General features: G+C 42.1%; 1 protein-coding gene across 10 annotated transcripts in view; it reads right to left on the bottom strand.

Annotated features, from left to right (window-relative positions):
- The window catches only part of PDE1C (phosphodiesterase 1C), a 517220-nt gene that overhangs the window by 290378 nt on the left and 201765 nt on the right, over window positions 1–25077 (bottom strand). For 3 of the 10 annotated variants that reach the window (XM_043872065.1, XM_043872064.1, XM_043872069.1), the window contains one exon: window positions 11337–11363. The exons of the other annotated variants lie outside the window; for them this stretch is intronic. In XM_043872065.1, the coding sequence (XP_043728000.1) occupies window positions 11337–11363 (27 nt within the window). The remainder of the gene's footprint in view (window positions 1–11336; window positions 11364–25077) is intronic. 10 annotated transcript variants of the gene reach the window in all.

Below are 25077 nucleotides of genomic sequence, written 5' to 3'. Positions count from 1 at the left end.
TGGGATAGTTTTTTTTAATATTTATTTATTTGGCTGCATGGGGTTTTAGTGGTGGCACACGGGATCATCAATCTTTTGTTGCAGCATGCAGGACCTTTTGTTGCAGCATGTGAACTCTCAGTTGCGGCATGTGGGCTCTAGTTTCCCAATCAGGGATAGAACCCAGGTTCCCTGCACTGGGAGCAAAGGGTCTTAGCCATTGGACCATCAGGGAAGTCCCTCTGTGATAGTTTAAATGACATAAAATTTCCCTCAAAATAGAAAACTAAATATGAAGATGAACTATGAGTGTCTTCCTGTGGAAAGATCTTTTTAGTTCAGTTCAGTCGCTCAGTCATGTCTGACTCTTTGCAACCCCATTAACCATAGCACGCCAGGCCTCCCTGTTCATCACCAACTCCCAGAGTCCACCCAAACCCATGTCCATTGAGTCGGTGATGCCATCCAGCCATCTCATCCTCTGTTGTCCCCTTCTTCTCCTGCCCTCAATCTTTCCCAGCATCAGGGTCTTTTCCAATGAGTCAGCTCTTCGCATCAGGTGGCCAAAGTATTGGAGTTTCAGCTTCAACATCAGTCCTTCCAATGAACACCCAGGACTGATCTCCTTTAGGATGGACTGGTTGGATCTCCTTGCAGTCCAAGGGACTCTCAAGAGTCTTCTCCAACACCTCAGTTCAAAGCATCAATTCTTTGGTGCTCAGCTTTCTTTGTAATCCAACTCTCACATCCATATATGACCACTGAAAAAACCATAGCTGATCTTTTATGACCACATTAAACTGGGCCCTTCCAAGTTTGTCTTCCTAACTAAGGCCCATGTCCCAGAGGCTGTCGACCTTGTACAGGGCTCTCCCACCCCACCTACTCCAGTGTTCTTTCCAAAAGATGGTCACCAATCACTTGGTTAAGGCTGATTCCACTCTTCAATAAATAAGACATAGTCCCTGTCCCTAAAGAGCAGGGCCATCTGCTTCCTACCAGCTCCCTTACATGACCCTGTTCTGTCTCAAAGTGTAAGCCCTCTGCACTGCTGCTGCTAAGTCACTTCAGTCGTGTCCGACTCTGTGCGACCCCATAGACGGCAGCCCACCAGGCTCCCCCGTCCCTGGGATTCTCCAGGCAAGAACACTGGAGTGGGTTGCCATTTCCCTCTCCAATGCATGAAAGAGCCCTTTGCACAGTGACCATCAAATGCTGGTTTCTCTCTGAGGGATCTCCCAAGCCTTCAGTGACTAAGCACTTTCCATGTGCCCAAAACTTCCTATGTGCTTCACATATACGATTTCATTCTGGGCTCCCAAGAACCCCAGGAAATATTAACATTTCCACTGGACCTATAGGAAACAAAAGCTATGGTAGGAAGGGAACCTACCCAAGCCTGACCCAAGATTTGTGCCACAATTCATATTTTAGTCTAGAAATGGGTGACTCTAAACCCCCGTTCTTGACCCAACCCTCTGCCCTTCTCCCTTCACGGATGAGCAAAGATTACAGACATGTCTCTTCCAAAGCACGTTCTCGGGGTAGTCTACCCACTACAGCTTGCTTAGAACTTTTCATACAGGTTCCCTTTCCCCAAAGTTATGGGAATAAATAATACAGAGCATAGCATGATTCTACTTCTGCAAAGACACAGGGAAAAATTCAGGCAGTGAACTTTTTTCATGAACTTTGAAAAGGCATTATCATATTAAATCAGAGGACAGAAAAATACAAGTTTTCCTTTATCTGATTCTATTTTTGTTATTTACTTTATATGCATAAAGGGTTATGTATTCATGTGTGACTGATTACACTGCTTCAAAGCATTTTAAGTGGTTAAGTACTAAAATAGATAATTTTGAAAAAAAAAAATTACTTGGTGGTAGAGGTGAAGAATTTTTTCCCCTTTTCTCTTTTAATCACATTATGTAAATATAGCCTGTTGGGGTTTTTTAAGCCTTCTGTGAACTTTCCTGAGAACTTCAACTTTTGGGTTAAAGCCAAATATGAAAATTTTCAAATGTAAAATGTCTTGATGAGAAAATAAAAATTGGCAGAGTAGGGAAATGAATTCCAAAAGGCATATTTTTCTGACCCTTTGACTTTATTCAGTTTTGAACTGCTTCATTTGGGAGTGGGAAGGGGTTCCACAGCTGTAAAAAATTATAAAACTACCAGAATAGAAAAAAAAACAACAAAAAAACAGACATTTTTGGTATCTCAAAGATCTGCCTTTAAACTCTAGCCCAACCATTTCTCTGCTTTGTGACATCAGTCAAGTTACTTGTTTTTCCTGAGTTCTTCATCTGTGAACCAGAATCACTGTGAAGATTAAATAAGATAATGTGCATGAAGCTCTGCCACATGGTAGATATACAATAAACTTGATCAACAGAGTACCTTTCAGATATACTTACGTTTTTGCCAAAGTTTATGTTTTGACAATTGTCCTTTTAATATCCTTCTCATGATTAGTTCACACTATTTAGGTGAAGTTGCTGCTGCTGCTGCCAAGTCACTTCAGTCGTGTCTGACTCTGTGCGACCCCACAGACAGCAGCCCACCAGGCTCCCCCGTCCCTGGGATTCTCCAGGCAAGAACACTGGAGTGGGTTGCCATTTCCTTCTCCATTAGGTGAAGTTAGAAGTATCTAAATCATGGGTGATCTGGCTTGGAGTGAAAGGACCATCACTACAGGGCCAGACTATGTTATCTGCCTAGTGACCTCCATGCTAATCAGCAATGTTGCTCCTCCCCAGTGATTCAGTTATAGGTCACAGAGTGTTTGTCATCACTGTAAATGTTGGTTGGTGGTCTGAGCTTTCTTGTAGAAAACCTCAGCAATTAGAATCATAGAATAACATTTTTGAGCCTCAAGGAATCATATCAATTCTCATGTTCAAGCTTATCTCTTTTACTCTTGAGGACTCTGAGATAAGAGAGGAGTTAACTGCAAAGCTAAACTAGTGACAGAATATAAATCTGATTCTTAATCTTTCATCCATACCAGTGGTTCTCAATCACAGGTGATTTTGCCCCCCAACGACCCTTTAAGGGGGTTTGCTATTGACATCTAGTGAGTAGAGTCCAGGGATGTTACTAAACACCCTACAATGCAAAGGACAGCTGCTACAAAAACACAAACAGTACCAAGATTAAGAAACTCTGATCTACACTACTGGACCCAGAGTCTCCCAACAATCCAAAAGTTGCCTTATAAGCTGACACTGTTGGACACTGGACTTGGCCCCCATTTGGAAGTCCTCACCGATGACTGAATTAATCAAGTCAATTCTTCCTCTTCAGTATTGAGGGCTACTGGGATTAGGAAGGATATAGAGACGTGCCCACTCAGGCAACTGAAAGTCTGAGCTTAACTTCTGAAGCACAGTGACATGCCAGCATGAGTGCTGCTGAAATCTTCCAGAAGCACTTAAGTCTTATTAGGCAATCTAAGAAAATGATTCTCAAAACCATTTCGGCAAAACATCACAGAACCGTCAAATGATGTGTACCACACAGTTATGAAATATTCAGAATAATGCACCACAAACAAATACATTGACGCTGCACTAAACATCTCCCAGACTAACAGCCTGAATGGAGGAGAGAGAGAAATTGAAGCACTGAGGTAGAGCAAAAACACTCTCAAGAGTTTCCACCCAACGCTAGAGTTCCATAGTAAAAGATCTTAATCAGAAAAGCAGATCCAAGGACCTGCAAGGACCCAAGCAATTGTGTATTTTTTGGTTCTTGCCCTTGCATGCCATCTGGCTTGCTGACCTCATAGGTCTTCACCCTGGCCAGTGTGAAGGCCAAATAGAGCCTAAATGTGGGAGCATGTGGTGATCTGCAAGTATGAGTCATTCATCAACCTAAGCTCATTTACTCCCAGTTCCACCTGGTAATTCTGGCTTTAATTCTGACCCATGGTAGAAATACATGAAGGATCCCAATCTGATTCACTCATAAAGTCAACCCACATTTAATAAATACCAACCATGTCCAAAGCACCATGCTTAAGTAGGGATCATAGTCCCTACTCAAAAAAATCATAATGATGTCAAGAAGAATGACAAGCATCCAACTAATTCTTATACCCAGCACTAAAGTAGTGACTGGGGGAACAAACTCTCTTTTAGGTAGAACAATGGAAAGAAGGCCCCATGGAAAGAAATGGCATTTGAATTAGACCTAGAGGAAAAAGTGGGAATTCAACAGGTAAAAATGAGAACATTCAAAATACTAGAAAAGATTATGAATGAAGAAGGGATGACACAAAACACAAGGCAAATAGGACATCAGCAAAGGGTTGAGCTTGACGGGAACTCAAAGTAAATGGGAGGGAATAACAGAGACAAAGTAGGAAAACTGAGATGGAGACAGATGTAGAAATCCTTCAAGTTCTAGATAAGAAAGTAGTCTTTATTAGCGGAAAGGAAGCCAGTAGAGGTTTGTTGCTTTTGGAGTTACTGTTGTTATTTTCTAAACAGATGTGACATCATCAGAGACTCTATGGAAAAAGGAATCATACATGTGTGAGCAGAATGGAGATGAAGTAACCAGAGTAACAGGAGCAGTCAGGAGGCTATTCAAGACTCAGAGAGACAGATAATGAGACTGGACCAAGATCATGGGAGTGAAAAGAGTGAGGAGGAAGAGCCCACAGCTTATTAGAGACCCATTTATCACATTGGGGAGGCGGAGAACACAAAGCTAAAGTTGGAAAAATACACACAACAGCAGTTCATATAAAACAACTCAAGAGATCCTGGATGAGTGGGAGAATGGTAGTGACTATCGGAACTGAAGATGGAAGAGAAAAGAATGAACTGTGTCCAGGTGGTCCTCTTAACTCAAAAAAATGACAACTCAATGCCAAGGTAATTCCTGCTACTGGTATCTAAATAAACCACCCATGGAACTCTGGAAGTCCACTGGTTAAGAATCTGCCTTGCAAGGCTGTGTTCGATCCCTGGTCAGGAAACTAGATCCCACATGCCGCAGGGCAACTACTGAGCCCTATTACTCCAGAGCCCACGAAGTCCCTGTGCACTACAATGAAGACCCAGGACAGCCTAGGTAGACAGACAGATAGACAGACTCCCAGACTTAGTGCCTGAGCTACTTACTTCACCTCAGCACCCTCTCCTCCCAGGCCAAGTCCCCAGCTCCTGCTAACTAGACTCTTGAATCCAGATCCTGTGACTGTGCTCCCCAGACTCCTGCTGAGATATCTGGAGGATGACCAAGTGAGTAAGGGATGAATGAGCAGCAGTTGCCTTATACGCTACAATCTGAGCAAACTACCTATGTGGACCCTCTGTCACCCTCCATTCTCCCCGGCTGTTTCCTCTGAAATCACACTACTTATAGACCACGTTCCCTGTTAACTGTCTTTGGATTATCCTTCGTGGCTAAGTCTCAGTGTCCATCTATGATCTGTGCTCTAACCACACCACTTTGTTCCTTTCTCCGGTCCACTCTGCCTGCCACCATTCACTGTCAAGTCACCCTGACTCAGCTGGCAATCTCAGAACTTAACCTGGACATATTCTCACAGCTGATCACATGGTTCCTGCTACTTTGAGAATTGATTAGTCATCACAAACACATATAGGAAAATATTTTTAAAGGGTTTTATCTCTTAGAAGATTCCCTTGCCCCTTGTATTAGATGTCACCACTAATACTTGAGCTCTAAATGTCAATACAACTGAGTAAGTAGTAGCATGCAAGACTGATTATCCATAAGCATGCAAAAATATGTGTATTGATGTAACCTATCACCCCTTTAACTTTCCCAACAAGTTTATTTGGCTGTCCTTTTTTTGCCATGAAGGTAAAAGACTATATCCATTGAGTCTGTGTCAACAATGCCAAAAAGAGTTTCAGGATTCACCAATGAGTCTTAATACGTCTGGGATGAAATGGGCGCAGTTCAGCAAAAGATGCACCTGTTAACACAAGAATACAAGTACTTGGAAGGCAGTCTTCCCAAAGGGTGATATCCACTCACCTTCCTGCCCATCCCCACCCACACACACCAATCTATTATTAACAGCAAAGGTGGAGGTTCTGTTGATGACTCATTAAGTATGCTGTTTTGTGAAGGCTGACACAGGCAGACCTGACTAGAGGAATCATTTGCTGGATTTAATCAATTATTGGGTTCATCAAATGTGATTACTGAGTCACATAAAAATCCAAGTGAAAGAAGCATTAGACACTTGAGGAAAAAAAATAACCCCTTGTTTTGCCTTGCAACAGATGGAGGTCATTCTGTCTTCTATGTGTGTAAGATGCACTTTATCCATTACTTGCACATACTTGTATCCTGAGCTGTCTTCTTAATGTCCAGAATATTTTAAAGCCATTTGTCCTTTTGAGAAAATCCTAAAGACTCAGCAAAACATACATTTTTAAAATAACTGAAGACACTGAAGAAAACCAAAAATCCTCAACTATTTCATTAGATTTTAATATACTTCTAAGCACCATGAATGTTAAAAAAACACTGTAGGGTCTCTTTGTGATCTAGTGACAGAAGAGTATACGATAATTTAAGTATCTTCTCCAAAGATCTAATTGTTCCCAATAACATTCAATATTTACATCTATTATAGCACTTATCATATTTTATTGTAATTTTTTTCACAGTGACACCTAATAATCCCAAGACTTGCCAGGTGGCATTAGTGGTAAAGAATCTGTACAATGTAGGAGATGTGGGTTCAATCCATAGATCAGGAAGGTCCCCTGGAGCAGAAAATGGCAACCAACTCCAGTATTCTTGCCTGGACAGAGCATTCCATGAACAGAACAACCTGGACAGCTACAGAATCAGAAACAACTGAGTGACTGAGCAAGCAGCCACGTCTACAAGCCTGTGTACCTCTTCACAGAGGTTATTTCACATATGTTTTTATTTCCAGTGTTTTTTAAGTATATGTCAATAGCAAATATTAAGTAAACTTTTGTTAAAATGGGAGATTATTGCAAAGTACTATGCATGTAACTATCAACCTAATGTCAACTAACAAGAAGAGAGACAAGTTTGGTTCAAGTTAACTGCTCACAGAAATGTCTAGAAATATGAAACATGTACATCAATCAGACAGAGTCAGAATCAGAGCTTCCACTAAAAGAGCTAAACAGAGCTAGAATTAATAACTGTGGTGTTGGAGAAGACTCCTGAGAGTCCCTTGGACTGCAAGGAGATCCAATCAGTCCATCCTAAAGGAGATCAGTCCTGGGTCTTCATTGGAAGGACTGATGCTGAAGCTGAAACTCCAATACTTTGGCCACCTCATGCGAAGAGCTGACTCATTGGAAAAGACCCTGATGCTGGGAGGGATTGGGGGCAGGAGGAGAAAGGGACGACAGAGGATGAGATGGCTGGATGGCATCACCAACTCGATGGACATGAGTTTGAGTAATCTCCAGGAGTTGGTGATGGACAGGGAGGCCTGGCGTACTGTGATTCATGGGGTCGCAAAGAGTCGGGCACGACTGAGCGACTGAACTGAACAAAAACCTTCATGCTAATGAGGATTTTGCTATCTGGTGACCTTAAAACTCCAACTCCTGGCCATCTTGGCCAAAGTATTTCCACTGTTCAGTCATGTGAAAACAGAACAATAGTCCATGGAGGTCCCTCAGGTGTGTGGATACTCCTTTCCTTGTACCTCTGCCTGGAATTGTGCTCAACAGTCACAGTTCCCCTCACACACTGAAATACGGTGAGTATGTGTTCTTGTGTGTGTGTCTTGGAAGCTCTTCTGACATAGATTTAACATTACATCATCCCTTGTAACAGCTGTTTTTCTTTAGGTGTAGCCCAGAAATATTAGATTATCTCTAAGTATCTGTGATTATTTTATACATAGTCTGGCATGCTTTCTCAAAGATATAAGCTTCTCATAGCCAGACCTGATACCCTGAAGCTGTAGCTGTATTGAAAACAACCTGAGGAGAATTTCACGGGGAAGCAGGCTTCCCGTGTAATCCTCTCTAGCTGTCAAATTGCCATTTCACCACTTCAATAAATCTCTTGAAATGATTGGCCTTCATGGACAAGACCCATTCATAAAGCCAAAAGATGGTTCCCCTTAATTGTGTTGATTTAAAGCTCAATTCAATAAGGCTTTCCGTGCAGGAGAAGCTTACCTCCTACCTACAGGTGCCCTTGCTAACCCAGTAAAGAGTACTTGTAACATCACTCTTTCGATTGAAATTCTGCTCTTGAAAGAGGCGAGTACCTTTTCCTTAACACTAAACATGAGACTCAGTAGAATCACTATCATCAAAATATCGTTCTTGTGGGCTACTAAGATCTGCCTAGCATTTTGTGAAAAATTCAAAGAAAGATGTCTACCTCAGTTGGGTTGTAGTTGGATAATGATGACTTTGCAAGCTAGTGGATTTTTTTTCTTATCATTGCTTTTGAAGGTAAATAAATACATGAGTGAAATGAAATTAAACTTAGCAAGAAGACTTTAAACAAAGGTGGATGATTTGTTTATCTTAGGCTGTCTTTTCCCTAATGGTCAAAGCAAACCTATAATATTTAAAGCTTTTTAATGTAACATTTGAGTCATTTGATTTTCCTACATGAAGTCACCAACTTTACTTGACTCATTAACTGAAGCCAAATAACTACACTTAGAATTCAACTGACCAGCTGAATCTACACTAGTATGCCTGTCCCTAACATGAAAAATCTAGTCCATCCTAAAGGAAATCAGTACTGAATATTCATTGGAAGGACTGATGTTAAAGCTGAAACTCCAATACTTTGGCCACCTGATGTGAAGAACTGACTCATTTGAAAAGACTCTGATGCTGGGAAAGATTGAAGGCGGGAGGAGAAGGGGACGACAGAGGATGAGGTAGTTGAAAAGCATCAGCGACTCAATGGACATGAATTTGAGTAAAGTCCGGGGGCTGGTGATAGACAGGGAGGTCTGGCATGATATAGTCCATGGGGTCACAAAGAGTCAGACATGACTGAGCGACTGAACTGAACTGAACTGAACATTCCCAGTCCAAATGAATCATCCAAGAGACAAGCATATATTCAAACATACCAGCATCAGAGAGGGGTATCAAGATATGTTTAAAAGTGTGTACCATTCATCAAATGAGGTATTCACAGACTCCCAATTTACAGATCTCTGGAAAAGGTCTCAAGCAAGATCATTCTGCAAAAGGTTGAAGGTTTGATACATGAAAATGGCCTCAAATTCGTTAACACCTTTTCATCAGGAGATATAATCTATGTCCCCTTCTCTCAACTCTGGAGGGGTTGTGCAACACCTTAACCAATAAGATACAGCAGAAGTGACACTGAGCCAGTTTCAGGGAGATAGCATCTTCCTTTATCTCTTTATCTCTTGGAACACATGGCCTAAGAAGCCAGCTAAGAGTTCAACTCCCCTGAGATCACCTTGCAATAGAAGCTCAAGCTCATGGAGACATTTTGGAGGATGAAAACCATGTGGAGAGAAAGATACAAGGAGCACCAAAGCTCCCCACATGCAAATGAAGACTCAATCTTGGAAGTGCATCCTATATCCCCAGCAGCCCTGGATGACACCAGGTGCGTCAGATCCAAGACACCCAGACAAGTCCTTCCTGAATTCCTGACCTACAAAATCATAAGCAAAGTAAAACCTTTGTTCTAATCCATCAGAGTGGTGATAGATTAGCAGACATGGATCTATTTCATATGAGGATAGGTATGTGATTAAAAACAGAAGAGTTCAAACCACGCCTCTATTAATTTTCACTTCACTTCAACAAAGCTAAAAAGCTAAAATCAGTCTTTTTTTTACATTGACATCAAAATGCAACAGTGTTCATGTGAGATATGCAAAAATATGCTTTCCTCCAAAGTTGACATAGTAATTTGAAACCTGACAGGTTTGAGCAGGTCTCCCGTAAAACTCCCTCTTACCTGTCTATTTATCTCCCCTTAAAATAAAATTGAGGCAACACTGAAATATCTTATACCCCCAGTTAACTACATGTAAAAATGATAAATTACCTTTTACAACTGAAGACAATTATGCCCTCTAATCTGAGTGATTAATTTACACCATTCTTAGTGGTTTAAATGCAATCACTACCATGATCCTGATGAACCTGAACAAGATAGAATTATTTGGCCATCTGTACAAGCTTACTATATTTAGAGAAGTACAGCAACCCTCTAGGAAGCTTTAAAGTTTTAGTTCATTTTCTCTCAATGATTGTGTACTTCCTCACTGCATATCAAATGAAGACACCACTACTTTGGATTACTGACTTTATTTAGAAACCATAGGACATAGGAGCCTCTACTATGAGATGAGACTCTCTAGAAAAGGTCATATTAAAGTCATCATCTGACGGTAATACTATTTTTAAAAGACTTTTTTATTTTTATGTATTTATTTTTGGCTGCACTGGGCCTTCATTGCTGTATTCAGGCTTTCTCTAATTGCAGCAAGTGGGAGCTACTCTCCAGTTATGGTGCATGGGCTTAGTTGCTCTGCAACATGTGAGATCTTCCCGGACCAGGGATCGAACCTATGTCCCCTGCACTGGCAAGTGGATTCTTAACCACTGAACCAACAAAGAAGTCCTGAAAGTACCATTGTTGAAACCTACTGGAAGATTTTAATTGCAACAGTAATTTTTTATCTCATGTTACCTGTTTAAAGTCACAATACCAAAGTCAATTAATGAAAAGCAGACACTAGCCTTTTAGACTGAGTCATAGGCTTCTATTGCTCAGCAAACAAAAGACCTAAGCGGCTTTATTTCTATGGAATGTGCTTTCCAAACTCTTCGCAATAAAACAGAGTAATGGAGGGTGATGATAGATGATATTCTACTTTAAATTACCCTTTTTATGGTTAAATCAAAAGACTGCCCTTAAAGGAATCTGTATCTATGTTTTGAGCTCAGTAGCATTTTGTCAGAAAATCAGCCTAGGAGAATCCAAAACCCGAACATGCATTTGAAGACCTTTCTCTGCTCCCATCCATAAACCCTGACACGCTCGCCCTCAGCCCAGCCCCAGTCTGGTCAAGGTTTAGTAAAATCACTGGACAGTTTGGCAGTAATGAGTTTTTAAGCAACTGGACCCACTCTTTTGTGAGAGTGTACACTTACTGTGCCACGCCAAATACCTGCAACCAATGCTTAACTACCGCAATAGTAACAACTCAACGATAAAGCAGGCAACTCACTGAGCAGGAACCAAGACTCTTTATTACAATCAATGTCCACCATGAGCTTGACTTGTGAAGAACTGGGACACAGAGGAGTCAACCAACCAGCTCCCCTTTCTCAGAGAGACGCTCTTACCTCTGGGACGTTTTCTTATATTTCCTCCTGTGGGAAAAGAAGCATAAACACAGATCAGAAAAGAGTTTGCTGCAGGTGGTAGGTGAGAAAAAGCTTCAATGGGGATGGACGCAGAGATGAACACTGTAGAAAGTTCTCTCTGTGAGGCTGGTGGATGTCAAAGCCCACTTAAAAGTTCTGTGTTACAGAATGTTGTGCTTGAATGCACAGAACCACAGTCTCAGCAGTTACACATAGCATCCCCAGAGGATGCTCCACCCTTTCCCCTCTGAGGGCACTGTAGCATCTTGGTTGAGATCAGATTTTAAAGACAGCAAGAACCAGGTTCAAATCTCAGCCCTTCAGCAGGTTCATGGGGTTGTTGAGGAATAAATGGGCAGACGTTTGCAAAGCATGTCTTATACCTGGCATATTAAATGGTCAATAACTATTAGCTATTTGTACTGTCATTATTGTTACTATTATTCCCATCAGCTTGCAATGAAGTCTCTTTAAAGATTTGCCTTTTAAAATATAAATGTGTAATCATGCAACTAGACCATAATATCAGACATAAGGTCTTCAGAGAAGGAAGGAGTGAGGAAAGGGGCAATGAGAAGGTCTAAAAGCAAAAGTGGTGAGAGCAGCATCAGGAGCTTGCTACTTATTGGCTCAGCTCAGTACCCCAGAAAAGTCCCAGGAAGCACGGTGGCTGGAGGTCTACTCCACCTCTCCTATTTATGTTCCTCATTTAGCCAGGGGCAAATCTTTTGGACGTGGAGCTTCTCAATCTATCAGAGGGAGGTTATGTCTGCCCTGTCTCTCTTACCTGGGTCATTGTGGCATTCAAGGAGGAAATGGCCATAAAAGTTTATTTTCCAATGTATCCTGATGTTTTTCATGTTTGTGTCAACTTTTGTAGATTTCAAAGACCCTCAAAAGAGTTTTAGAAGACTTTTTACTGGAGGGGATTAGAGGAAAAGAAGTGGTGAGAGAAGAAAATGCACCTCCCAGGAGCATCTCCAGGAAGGGCAATGCTTCCCAGTTGTCCCTGGTTCCACATCAACATTCCCATTACAGTCACTGCACCAGGAAGCCAAGCCACTGATTTGCTAATAGAGTTGTAAGTTGCACATGCTTTAAAAAAAAAAAAAGGCACAGACGTGTCAAATTCAGAATCCCTACAACCTATGACACTTTGTTCAAGTGAAAACATACATGATAATGTGACATGTTAAATGAAGTAAGTCATGTATGGCACCAAACCCACAGTGTGATCTTGACCTGATATGTACAAGGAAAACGCACCAGAGTGATAACCATGAGCCCATGGTAGTAGGTTAGTGAATCACTACTTTTATTTTTACTTGTATTAATTTTCTATATTTTCTATTTAAATGAGCATTTCTATTTTAAATGAGCATTAAATGAGGTTGCAATTAGAAAAAATGTATAAAATATTCACATACCTATATACACAGATATACATATCTACAGGATGAACACACAGAAATATTTACATGTTTGAATTATAGTATATAGGTAGGAAAGAAAGTCTACTAACAGTTGACCTAATGAGTTAGGGCTTGGGGCTTAGAGTAAACTACCTGTGTTCCAATCTTGGCTGCGACACTCAGCTCTACAGTGTTTATATTTGACCCCTCTGAGCTTCAGTTTCTTCATCTGTAAAGTGGGAATAATCAGAGCACCTCTCTCAAGACCTTACAGTGAGAAATAAAGGAGATCACCCACCTGAATTTCAGCTCCCCAAAGGCAGATTTTTTTATATGCCTCTCCACTGTATCCCTGGCAAAGGAAATGGCAACCCACTCCAGTACTCCTGCCTGGAATATCCCACGGACGGAGGAGCCTGGTAGGCTAGAGTCCATGGGGTCGCTAGGAGTCAGACAAAACTGAGTGACTTCACTTTCACTTTTCACTTTCATGCATTGGAGAGGGAAATGGCAACCCACTCCAGTGGAGAATCCCAGGGACGGGGGAGCCTGGTGGGCTGCCGTCTATGGGGTCGCACAGAGTTGGACATGACTGAAGCAACTTAGTGGCAGCAGCAGCAGCCACTGTATCCCACTGCTTAAAACAGTGTTTTGCACTCCCTCCAAAAACTGATGGATGTGCACTGACCATCCTCGACACCCCCTCCAGCAGTGACAGCTCACACTCGCTAGGCAGTAACAGGGGCAGAGGTTTCATCTACAGGCACAGAGCACAGTGACCTGTGGGTGTGACCCAGGCCCTTGAACCTTGTTAGAACTGCTGTCTAACAAACCGAGCTAAGAAGTGTTTGGCAAGACTGGAAAATAACCCACTGAAAGTATGCAAGGACCAAGGTAAGGGGGCAATCAGACCAGATGGATGCCCCTGGTTCCCACCCAGAAACTCAACTAGTTCTATCAACAAAGGGCATCTTCAGAGGCCAAAAGAAGACAACCTTTGGTACTGGCTTCCACAGAACTCTTCCAGCATCTGCCAAGGACCATGTACCAGCACCACTGAGAATGCTAAAAGCATCAAAATGAACAAAAATAAGAAAAGCTTCCATTTTCAGCAACTACTAGTAACACACACTTAACATATATCACTGCTGCTGCTGCTGCCAGGCAGCAGGCAAGAACACTAAAGTGGGTTGCCATTTCCTTCTCCGATGCATGAAAGTGAAAAGTGAAAGCGAAGTCACTCAGTCCTGTCCGACTCTTAGCGACCCCATGGACTGCAGCCCACCAGGCTCCTCCGTCTGTGGGATTTTCCAGGCAAGAGTACTGGAGTGGGGTGCCACTGCCCTCTCTGACTTATATCACTAATCCTCATAAAAACCCTGCTAAGATCCACTCTCTGGAAGAATCTGAATTCTAAAAAAGGAAATTAAGACATGTTACCAAAAGTGTTACTTTGTTATAACAACCAAGACTGAGACACCGCTCAGGAAGTTCTGTCAAAGAGGCGGTTCTGATGGACTGGGGCAGGGGTCGGGGGTGGGGAACAGAGCTCCACAAGGAGAAATATGTAAGGACGTGGGGCAAGCAGGTGAGGAGGGCGTGCCTGGTGGCCTCAAACCAGCTCAGCTCAGCCGGATTCGAAAGCAGAAAGCAGGTTCTAAGTCTAAAAAGTGCTCAAAACAAAGCTAATCAAGAAAAGTAATAAGATGTATACATTTAACAAAAAAAAAAAAGAAAAGAGGAAACCAGAGAGAAGGGGCGGGGGTCACCTCTTACATCACCCTGTGGAAAGGTGATAGGGCTCTGGAATGTGATAAACCTGGTTCAAAACCCAACTTCTCCCTCTCTAACTGAGACTCAGACAAGCTCAACACTAAAGCAAGCTTTAGCTTCCACATCTCTAAAATGGGAGGAATGAGCTCAGAGAATATAATGTATTGAATTACCAGGTGCCGTGCATGCCATGTAAGGGCCATTCTAAAAGGTTTAGGACCCTCTGTCCCTCATTTTCAGTTTCTTGAGCCTAGGGGTCCTGTCATAGGGCTCACTGCATCTATCCCACATCAACCAGCACATGTTGGCACGCAACAAATGTTTGCTGGCAAAATAAAATCATTTGTAGCTGTTACCCACAATTACCAAAATATGGGTTGTGCCTTTGGTAGAACCAAAAAACAGAGACCAAAAATCTGATTTTCAGTCCAACTCATCTCCCTGACAGACTCACTCGCCACCTTCATCAATGCATTGCTGAACTCACACATTCTGAAGTTCTCCCTTCCCATCTTGTCCCATTTAGACAGACAGCTCCCTCATCAAAAGAGACCCAACCCATAAAAAAAAAAAAAAAAAGAGACCCAACCCAAACAGTATCCTCTTACACTGGAGCTGAAAGGTCAGTGCTTAAAACACAAGAGAAAATACAGATCTATGGAAATTGCTCTACTCGAGATCCTACTCACCGCTCATCTCAGCAAGATGGTGAGGCCCGAGACCTCTGCTTTCAGCTGAGACATCACTTCCTCCTGAAAACCTTCTGGGGCCTCCCACACTGGATCATCCCTTTTGTGTGCTTAAAACACAAGAGAAAATACAGATCTATGCACTGGATCATCCCTTTTGTGTGTTCCATGGGGACTGAGCTCATCTGTTATGCTGATGGCAAGATCGATGGCTTGTCCAGTATCTGCTAGTGGTTCTCTCTTGCCTAACAAGGTGCTTAACAAATGACAAGTGCTCAATACATTGTTGTGCGAATGAGTGGATTTATCAAGACACTAACCAAAATGCTTTCTTTCTACTCATTTTTCTTCTGTTCGGTGATAATTCACTATAAGCAGTGAGGACATCTACCACAGACATGGTTTTCTACACACAGGAGGAATGCAATGAGAGAAGGCCTGGGAGGGTGGACAGTGGTGGGCTGCTCACAATCGTTGAGCACCTCCTCTGTTCCATGTCTGTTACCTAAATTAACTCACTTTGACCTCCAACAGACCTTAGGAGGTTAACCTCACTTTATACTTGATGGAAGGGATGCCCAATGGCTCAGCAGATAAAGAATCTGCCTGCAATGAAGGAGATACAGGAGATGCAGGTTCAATCCCTGGGTCAGGAAGATCCCCTAGAGAAGGAAATGGTAACCGACTCCAGTGTTCAAGCCTGGGAAATCCCAGTGACAGAGGAGCCTGGAGGGCTACAGTCCAGAGTCGCAAGGAGTCGGACATGACAGAGTGGCTAAGCATACACACACACTTGGTGGAAATGAGGCTCAGAGAGTTTAAGTAACTTGACTAAGGATACAGAACCCTGAACCGATTGAGACGGAATACAAACTCTGAAGCCCTCCAAGAAAATTGAGGAAATTAGTCAAAGAAGTCAAAAGATGCCTAGAGGAAACTTAGACACTAGACAAAAACAAACAAAGCCAACAATAGAAATGCACTGGGCTCTTTCCATCCAAATGCAGGAAATGAGCTGGAAAAAAAACTAGTTTATTCTTGGCCTTTTGTTTTTAAGAACTTCAACAGAATTTGCCCCTGAAAGACAAAGGAAATGTTTTTAAATGTTTTGTTTTGGTTTCTCAAACTTACTTTAAATTTATGATATTTTGAAAATTAATACATCAGAAGTCCCAAGATTCATGACCACAGAGAATGACCAAGATGCTGTGCTCTGGAATCTGGGCAGTGTAGGGGATGGAGACAGCACAGCCTCACACGGAGGCAGAAGGCAGGACATCTTCATGAGGCCAAACCGAGGAAACTGCATCCATGAAAGTCTGGACCACTTTGCGAGCTCTGTTCCCCAGAATACACTTTACCTTACTCACATACACACATACATGGCATTGGTTGTTTGTTTATTCATTTGTTTAAGGAGAGGCATTATGGCATAGTGCTTGAGATCACTTACCTAAGCTAAATCCCTTCCGTGACTTACTGTGTCCAATAAGCTATGTGACCTTTGGCAACTTACATCACTTTCGCCACCACCAGTCTCCTTATCTGTTAGATTTGGGTAACAGTAACATGTGCTTCACAGGCTGATGTGAGAGATGAATGTAGTAGTGGATGTAAAGCATTTAGCACAGGGCCAGGCATCCAGTAAAAGTTCAAGTGCAAGTCAGCTGCTGTATTTATAATAACAGTGTCACATAAATAATAATGATATGATTTCATAGGTTTCCAAATTTTGTTTGGAAAAAGAAAAGCCTTTCATTGATTAGAAAACTAAAAATCAAAAAAGTTTAAGATTGCTTTCTAAAGTAGAAAAGCTGAATACTCCCTATTCTCCACATCTTAGAACACCTGAGCCACAAAGATAGCAAGTGCTAATCTCAGTCCTACTAAGGGGAGAAGGAACTAAACCCCTGCCCAGTTCTCTCTGTTCGCCCATGCCTAAGGGAGCCTGCAGGCTATTCATTCTGACACCCATCCAGCAGTCCCTGTTAGCCTCGCAGATCCACATGCTTTCCTCTAATGTCAAAGCTGGATCATTGCTCAGAAAGAAAGAGAAAAGGGGAGGGGGGAAGGAAAGAAAAGCTAGGTATTTAGGAACTAGACACTATGATAATCCTTAGAAATATCTAAAATTATCTTTTAAGAAAAAACCCTTTTTATTGATAATTCCCTAAAGACTAAAGCCCAGTGAGTTGCTTACACAGACTTCCTAAGCGTCCTCTAGAAGTTAGAACTAAGCACAGAGATATCATGCTATAACTAGAATCAATGATGGACCATATCCGTTCACCTGCTAGGCAAATTAAAAGACTCCTGGTCTTCACTGAAAAATCAATATTTGTTTAAGTCTGGAATGTTGCTATTGAACTGTGGATTGCCTAAGTGTCAAATAGTGTGTACATGCTATGTGTACAGGCCAGGGGAAGTGATGAGCTCCCCTGGAAGCCTTCAGTCCCTTTTACATCCAGCTGAGCACATTCTGACAAGTGGCTACCGAGGCAGGAGCAATATTGAAAATCAAAGACCACTGACCCCCAATATTTAAAAAGGTTCCTTAAAGCTGTCCGTGACTGTGTCATCTAGACCCGTAACTCCTAGACCTTGAACTTCATTTTACCTCTCTTGGCCCCAGTCAGAGAGAGAAGGGATGAAGCTAGGCCAATTTAAGGAGTGGTTCCAGCTACAGTAAACACAGTGAAGCCAAGCCAAGAGCCGAGTAGACTCAGCAAGGAAATAACAAGAAACAACGGAGTGAGGAGAGCGAGGATGCTTTTAAAGAGCTTTGTTTGCTTTTTGGTAGCTAGGAGTTTCCAAAGTACTGAACACACCCACAACCACATGTAAGTTTCACATACTTCAAAGTCAAAGGGAGGACCTGGGAATCCTTCCTGATAGCCTGGGTGAGTGAGAGCCAATTAAGCACTGAGGTTAAATCATGAAGTGCCTGGCAGTCTCACTTTTTTAAAGTGAGTATCTCTGAGTAAGAGCCATATGGTTACTGCAATAATGAGGTTTATAAATAGGCTTAATATTCAAACAATCTGGCTTAGAAAAACCAAAACTTGTGCTTAGGCTCCAGGTTGACAGCAAGATACCTCCCAGTTGAACACAAGAAGGTTTTCTGGTCTGGGAAATTGAATATGCAACAACTCCACATGCATGGTGAGAATTTCAGTTCTCCCTGAAATCTTCTCTGGGGTTTCTGGGCAATAATGACTCACACTGCTCCAGATCCCATCAGATTCCATCTCCATCCTTCCTTACTGAGATCACTACTGCTACTGATGCACAGACAGCTTTGGAAATTTTGGTTCTCAGCCCTCAGTTCCTTCAAGGGAGAGGATATTGGGGGACAGACTCAGAAAAAAAAAAGTGCACAGCAAGACTTAGGGAATTAAATACACATTCTCACAAGTTCAGGTCACATGCGGCTCATTCGTGGGAAAGTGGACTGAGATAAAATGCTACAAATACCCGTGAAATAAGCAAGGACCTGAAGGATCATCTGATCCTCTGGTTTTGTATTTTAGTGGCATATGGGGTACAGACTGAACAGAACTGGATATCCCCAGAAAATTCCACTGAATCTGTCTTAAATCATTTGTACAGACTACTTTAGATGTTGCTGAAAATGGAAGGCCCTTGTACATTTCTTCTCATTTCTACCAGTGATTTTATATTCCATGATACCCATGTTAAAACCAAGATTTGCAAAGCTATATATACTAATTGCTTAATGGATTTTCCCTTTTTTTTTTCATTTATTTTTATTAGTTGGAGGCTAATTACTTTACAGTATTGAAGTGGGTTTTGTCATACATTGACATGAATCAGCCATGGAGTTACATGTATTCCCGATCCCGATCCCCACTCCCACCTCCCTCTCCACCCGATTCCTCTGGGTCTTCCCAGTGCACCAGGCCTGAGCACTTGTCTCATGCATCCAACCTGGGCTGATGATCTGTTTCACTATAGGTAATATACATGGTACATATACATCATGGAATACTATTCAGCCGTTAAAAAGAATTCATTTGAATCAGTTCTAATGAGATGGATGAAACTGGAGCCCATTATACAGAGTGAAGTAAGCCAGAAAGATAAAGAACATTACAGCATACTAACACATATATATGGAATTTAGAAAGATGGTAATGATAACCCTATATGCAAAACAGAAAAAGAGACACAGATGTACAGAACAGACTTTTGGACTCTGTGGGAGAAGGCGAGGGTGGGATGTTTCGAAAGAACAGCATTTTTTATTTTTTAATGTAATTTTATTTTGATCTTCCTTGTCGCTTTATTACTTTGTAAAATTCATTTATTTATTTATTTATTTATTTATGGCCACACCACTCAGCACATGGGAACTTAGTTCCCCAACCAGGGATTGAACTCCCAACCCCTGCAATGGAAGCACAGAATCCTAACCACTGAACCACCAGGGAAGTCCTCCCATATTTTTAACAAGTAAATGCCAATGAGGGAGAAAAAAAAAAAAAATATATATATATATATATATAGCAATCTCCTGGCACATTCAAGCAGACTATTTGAGGGGAGAAGGAGAAAAAGATATGAGAGAAAGTGAGTCTTTCTTCTCTTACTCGCTCAAATACTTCTTAACTGATAAGCTAAGGAATGAAAAACCATGTGGGCAACGATTCTATTTTCCTGCTCTGCCAAAGATCCAAGGCAGAACAAAAAATAATGAAATGACATAAACTCACTTTCACCTGGAATAACCCAACAATTAGGAAAGAGTTGTTTCTGCTTCAATTTTCTAAAGAATTTTTCTGCCAGATTGTCGACTGGGGAAAATTGTCCTACAGATTCATACTCTTTCATTTAGGGCTCTTAGAAAATGAAGATTATGTTTGGGGACAGCAACTTCTAAAGTATAGAATTCCAGTATGTTTAAACTAGTGATGAGATCAAAGTCAAATGAAGGAAACCTTCGAGAGAGTGGTTTGGGGTTGAGGATGGTGAATCAGAAAACTGAGAGCATGCTAATCTGAAACAGAGCTATGCATAAGACATTCAATGTTTAACTCATTTCTGGGAATAAATGTGTTTCTATCTAGTGCTGGCTTGGTTGTGGCAAAAAGAGAAATCTCTGAAGAGAAGATTTAATTCAAACTACCTGACCCCCAGTGACTTAGTAGTCAAGAATTCACCTGCAATACAGGAAACAAAGGAGGCATGGGTTTGAATCCTGGGAAGATCCCCTGGAGGACGGCATGGCAACCCACTCCAGTATTCTTGCCAGGAAAATCCCATGGACAGAGGAGCCTGGCGGGCTGCAGTCCATGGGGTCATAAAGAGTCAGACACAACTGAAGCCACTGAGCATGCACACGCACACACGCACGCGCGCGCACACACACACACACACACACACGACCCCACAGGAAGTCCCATCTGTACCAGCAACAACTCACAGTCACTCCACCCAGTCCCCAAGGTGCCCACATTCTATAGGCCTGTGTCTTCATTGCTCCCCAGCCCCAGCCCCATCATTTGCCTGCAGACAGCTGCTCAGACACAAACATCCAAATCTCCTGGTCATGCCTGCTTCTCTCCTGGGCCTGGGTTAAAAATTCCAGCACTCAGATTACTGTCTAACAGGCCCCAAAATATGACCCTCCCAAAAGAAAGCTGAAACCTTCCTCTGAAAAGCATTATTTGTGAGCAGATCAAGCACTGTTTCCCTCTAGCTTAACAGCCACTGCTTACAGCTGGGCAGCGAGCCCATCAGTGGCACAAATGAAAAAAATATAGAAAGGCTGTTAGAGAAAGAAACAGAAAGTAAATGCCACACTTGTAGAAGTCCAAACAGTACTTTTTTGCATAAGTGATTTATCCCTCCATTCACATATTTACTTACACTTACAGTGTTCTAAGTACAGTAAAACTGTGTGGGTGGGAATGGGAGAGATTTTTGTGACCTCCTTCCTGGAAGCCTGGCTCCTGCTTAGATAAACATCAATGAGAAAAGCTGAAAACAAAAATATTTCTTAATATCTGTGACAACACTGCCAGAAGGGAGATAAATCCAAAGGATAAAATCTCACTCTGCACAGATATATTCCTGAAACCAGAGGAGGGGTGGGTTTTTAATTGAATTATCCAGAGAAGTGCTTGAATTTTCTACTCTATTTTCCCCCATGTAGATTTAGCCAGAACAAAAAATGTATCTTCTGCCAAGTTTAACTGCAGAGGCCAGTCTAATATTTTTTAAGCCTTTCCTATCTACTCCTGTAGCACTCCTTCCGTCTTCCTCCCAACTTGTTATCATAACCTACTCCTGGCAGAAAGCAGCTGTTGGTCATCTATAATTTCAGGTGACTGTTAAGTCAATACAACAGCTCCTTGAAAGCAGAAATCCTTCTTGTTTCCTCTAAAATCTTCTCTCACAACAGAATCATCTAGAGAAGTCTGGACATACACTCTGTAAATTTCAGCAATTTAAATATGGAAAAAGTAACGTCAATGCTCAAATTACAGGGGGAAAAAAAACCCACTCACCTACCAGATGCAATCCTAGAGACCATTCAGAGCCCCACAGTCAACTGAATGAATAGGTTGAGCATTCAAACTAAATTCTCCTCAGCTACAGTTACCTTCACTGAAACTATCCAAACTCCCAGAAACAAGTGCTTTGAACAATTCTTTCACTTTTTTAACCATGACTAATTTCAGTCAGTGGTTTCATAGGCAGAATGGCAGTTCTAAACATTTATGAGGCATGATTTACAATGTGCAGTGTGTGCTTAGTCAGTCGTGTCTAACAATGTGCAACCCCATAGTGTATGGCCCGCCAGGCTCCTCAGTTCATGGAATTTTCCAGGCAAGAATACTGGAGCAGGTTGCCATTTCCTACTCCAGGGTATCTTCCTGACCCAGGAATCGAACCTGTGTCTCCTGCATTGACAGGCAGATTCTTTACCACTACACCCCCTGGGAAGCCCTGATTTACAATAATTCACCCTTATAGTTCTCAAATCAGCTACAAAGGATGCTGTTCATGAAAATGTTTATAACTCCTCACAGTATCAGACCAGGCTCCAAGTAACAACCTAGAATAGTATAGTAAATATAAAATATTGGTGGGGGGGTGGTAATTTAAAGATTTGTAAAACCTCTTAGAGCCATCCTTAAACAAGACTCAGAGAAGTAGAGAAAAAAAAAAGGGGGGTGGGATATTAATCTGAATTTGAACTACTAAAACACACTGGGGAGTAGTTATAAAAGACTAATAGTCCACTGCTGGATTTATTCAGTGTCTCTAAAGTGTAGGAAAAGTCTTGGTTATTTAAGAATTTTGGGTGTTTGGAATCTGGATAAATAGCATTTAATGTTCTTTGGATGTCCAATAGTGACTTTCAGCCAAAATGCATCCTCAAGTTGATTTTCACTCTTCTAGTGGCCTCAAGGGAAAGGAAAGCTATATTTTAATCAAATATTGAATACTGGGTCCCTGCAATAGGCCTTTGGGAGGGAGTGGAAAAGAATGGTGGGAGGACCACTTTTGGATGGCTTCCCAGGTGGCGCTAATGGTAAAGAACCCACCTGCCAACACAGGAGACTTGAGACACAGGTTTGATCCCTAGATCAGGAAGATCTAGAGTAGGAAATGGCAACCCATTCCAGTATTCTTGCCTGGAAAATTCCATGAGTAGAGGAGCCTGATAGGCTACAGACCATGGGGTCACAAAGAGTCAGACACGACTGAAACAATTTAGCAGGCAAAGAGCTGTCAGGAAAAAGGCCATGAATGAGGCAGAGGTGATGTGAAGGGTGAGCACTATCGCAGAACTGTGGGTGCCCCAAGAGTCAGAGGCCCAGTGTGTGCACCACAGGACACCTTGGGAGCAGCGGCACAAGGCTGCCCCCCTGGACAAGCCTATACAAAAGACTGGCCTCCTGCAGGGTGTAGGGAGCTCCATCCACCCAACCAAGCTCCACCAGACCCTCCTGCAGGGGGCAGGCTCCAGGCTCCCAGTCTCACCGCCTGGCTCACGCCCAGCAGTCCCCACAAGGTCCAAGACAAGAGCCTCATTCCATTTGGTTTCTTGGGTCGTGGTCTCTTTCTGCCTTTAAAATAGCAGAAACGACCCCACCTAGCCTCCAGGTTTCTGTCACTGCTGCAAACCCATGTTGTGATGGACATGACACTACCAGTCAATACAAGGGATCTTAAGCAAAGCTATATAAAATGTGCCTCACATTTAATCATTATTTTTCTTAGTCGTCCCTCAAAAAGCTATGAGGTGGGTCATGTGAGCACTTTCCCACCATAAGAGGAAACTGGAACCAAGGAAAACGAGACAAAGAAAATGGAAGACAGAAAATGGAGCTAGAAATGAAGAAATCTCTCTGCTTAGGGCTACTTCTCAAAAGACAGAGGCTGTAGAACAGTCAAAATAATAAACACTTGGTTGCAAAATACTGAGTTGTAATAAGCTAGTGCTAGTACTGTGGCCACCTCATGCGAAGAGCTGACTCATTGGAAAAGACCCTGATGCAGGGAAAGATTGGGGGCAGGAGGAGAAGGGGATGACAGAGGATGAGATGGCTGGATGGCATCACCGACTCGATGGGCATGAGTCTGAGTAAACTCCGGGAGTTGATGATGGATAGGGAGGCCTGGCGTGCTGCGATTCATGGGGTCGCAAAGAGTCGGACACAATTGAGCAACTGAACTGAACTGAACTGATGCTTAGTTGCTTACTTGTGTCCAACTCTTTGCAACCCCACAGACTGTAGCCCACCAGACTCCTCTATCCTTGAGGATTCTCCAGGCAGGAATACTGGCGTGGGTTGCCATGCCCTTCTCCAGGGGATCTTCCCAACCTAGGTCTTCTGCATTGAAGGTGGATTCTTTACAGTCTGAGCCACCAGGGAAGCCCAATTAGCTAGTAAGTTAGCACAACCAAATTATGACAAGCAAGTGACGATGTACCAATATACTATATTAGTATTCAAGTATAGAAATTTTCATTCTAAATTTAAGAATCTACTTCACCCTTTTTGATATCCACCTCTTTCTCCCCTTCCATATACATTCAGAACATAATTCAGGGAGACAATCCATCTTTATTAGGAGAAAAAAGATTCAAAAACACCCCCTCAAACACAAATGTCTTCTTTCTCCAAATCCTAGGACATTGTGTCAATGTCATTTACCTAGCAATTAATTTTTTTTGTCCATACTTTGTCTTTTTTTAACTTTTCACCTCTGTAAAGAATTGTCTTCTTAACTAGACTCTAAGTTTCCCAAAAGCAGGGCTTTTTTCCTAATATTTTCATATCTCTTCTGAAGCTCCTAATATCCAATGTATAATAGCAATCCAATAAAAATATGCTGAACTTTCTGACATTTGCAATTAAATGGGAGAGTGGAAAGCCCAATTAATACCTAAAATATGTACTCTGCGGGAAATAAACAACAATTTTTTACATTATTCTTTTGGATTTGCTTTATTAGTGAGATTCAGATGAAGCCCCCCTTCCCTGTTCATCTCTTTGCAAGGCTTTAACCCACAATTATGACCTCAGAACCTAGGCTCCAGGCCAAAGATCTCTCCATGTTTTTTAGGCTGTTATTACTAACAGCTGTTGGACCTTCCAAAGGTGGTCCAAGATATGCTCCAGCTCACCACATCTAAACCCAAATTTATCATTCTGCTGCATCCAAGCCCATGCTTCTCTCTGTGGTCTCTAACAAGGCAAAGACGCCAAACTCACTAAGACATCTGAGACAAAACAAACTTGGAAGACAACTTCTCTCTCTCTTTCTACTCCTTTCTAATGTCAAACGTGCCTCCTATTCTCTCCTCCT

Source organism: Cervus elaphus, chromosome 18 (genome assembly GCF_910594005.1).
Source record: "Cervus elaphus chromosome 18, mCerEla1.1, whole genome shotgun sequence".
In the NCBI taxonomy this organism is placed as follows: domain Eukaryota; kingdom Metazoa; phylum Chordata; class Mammalia; order Artiodactyla; family Cervidae; genus Cervus; species Cervus elaphus.
Note: the sequence above shows the minus strand (reverse complement) of the source record. Positions and strands in the feature narration are given on the sequence as shown.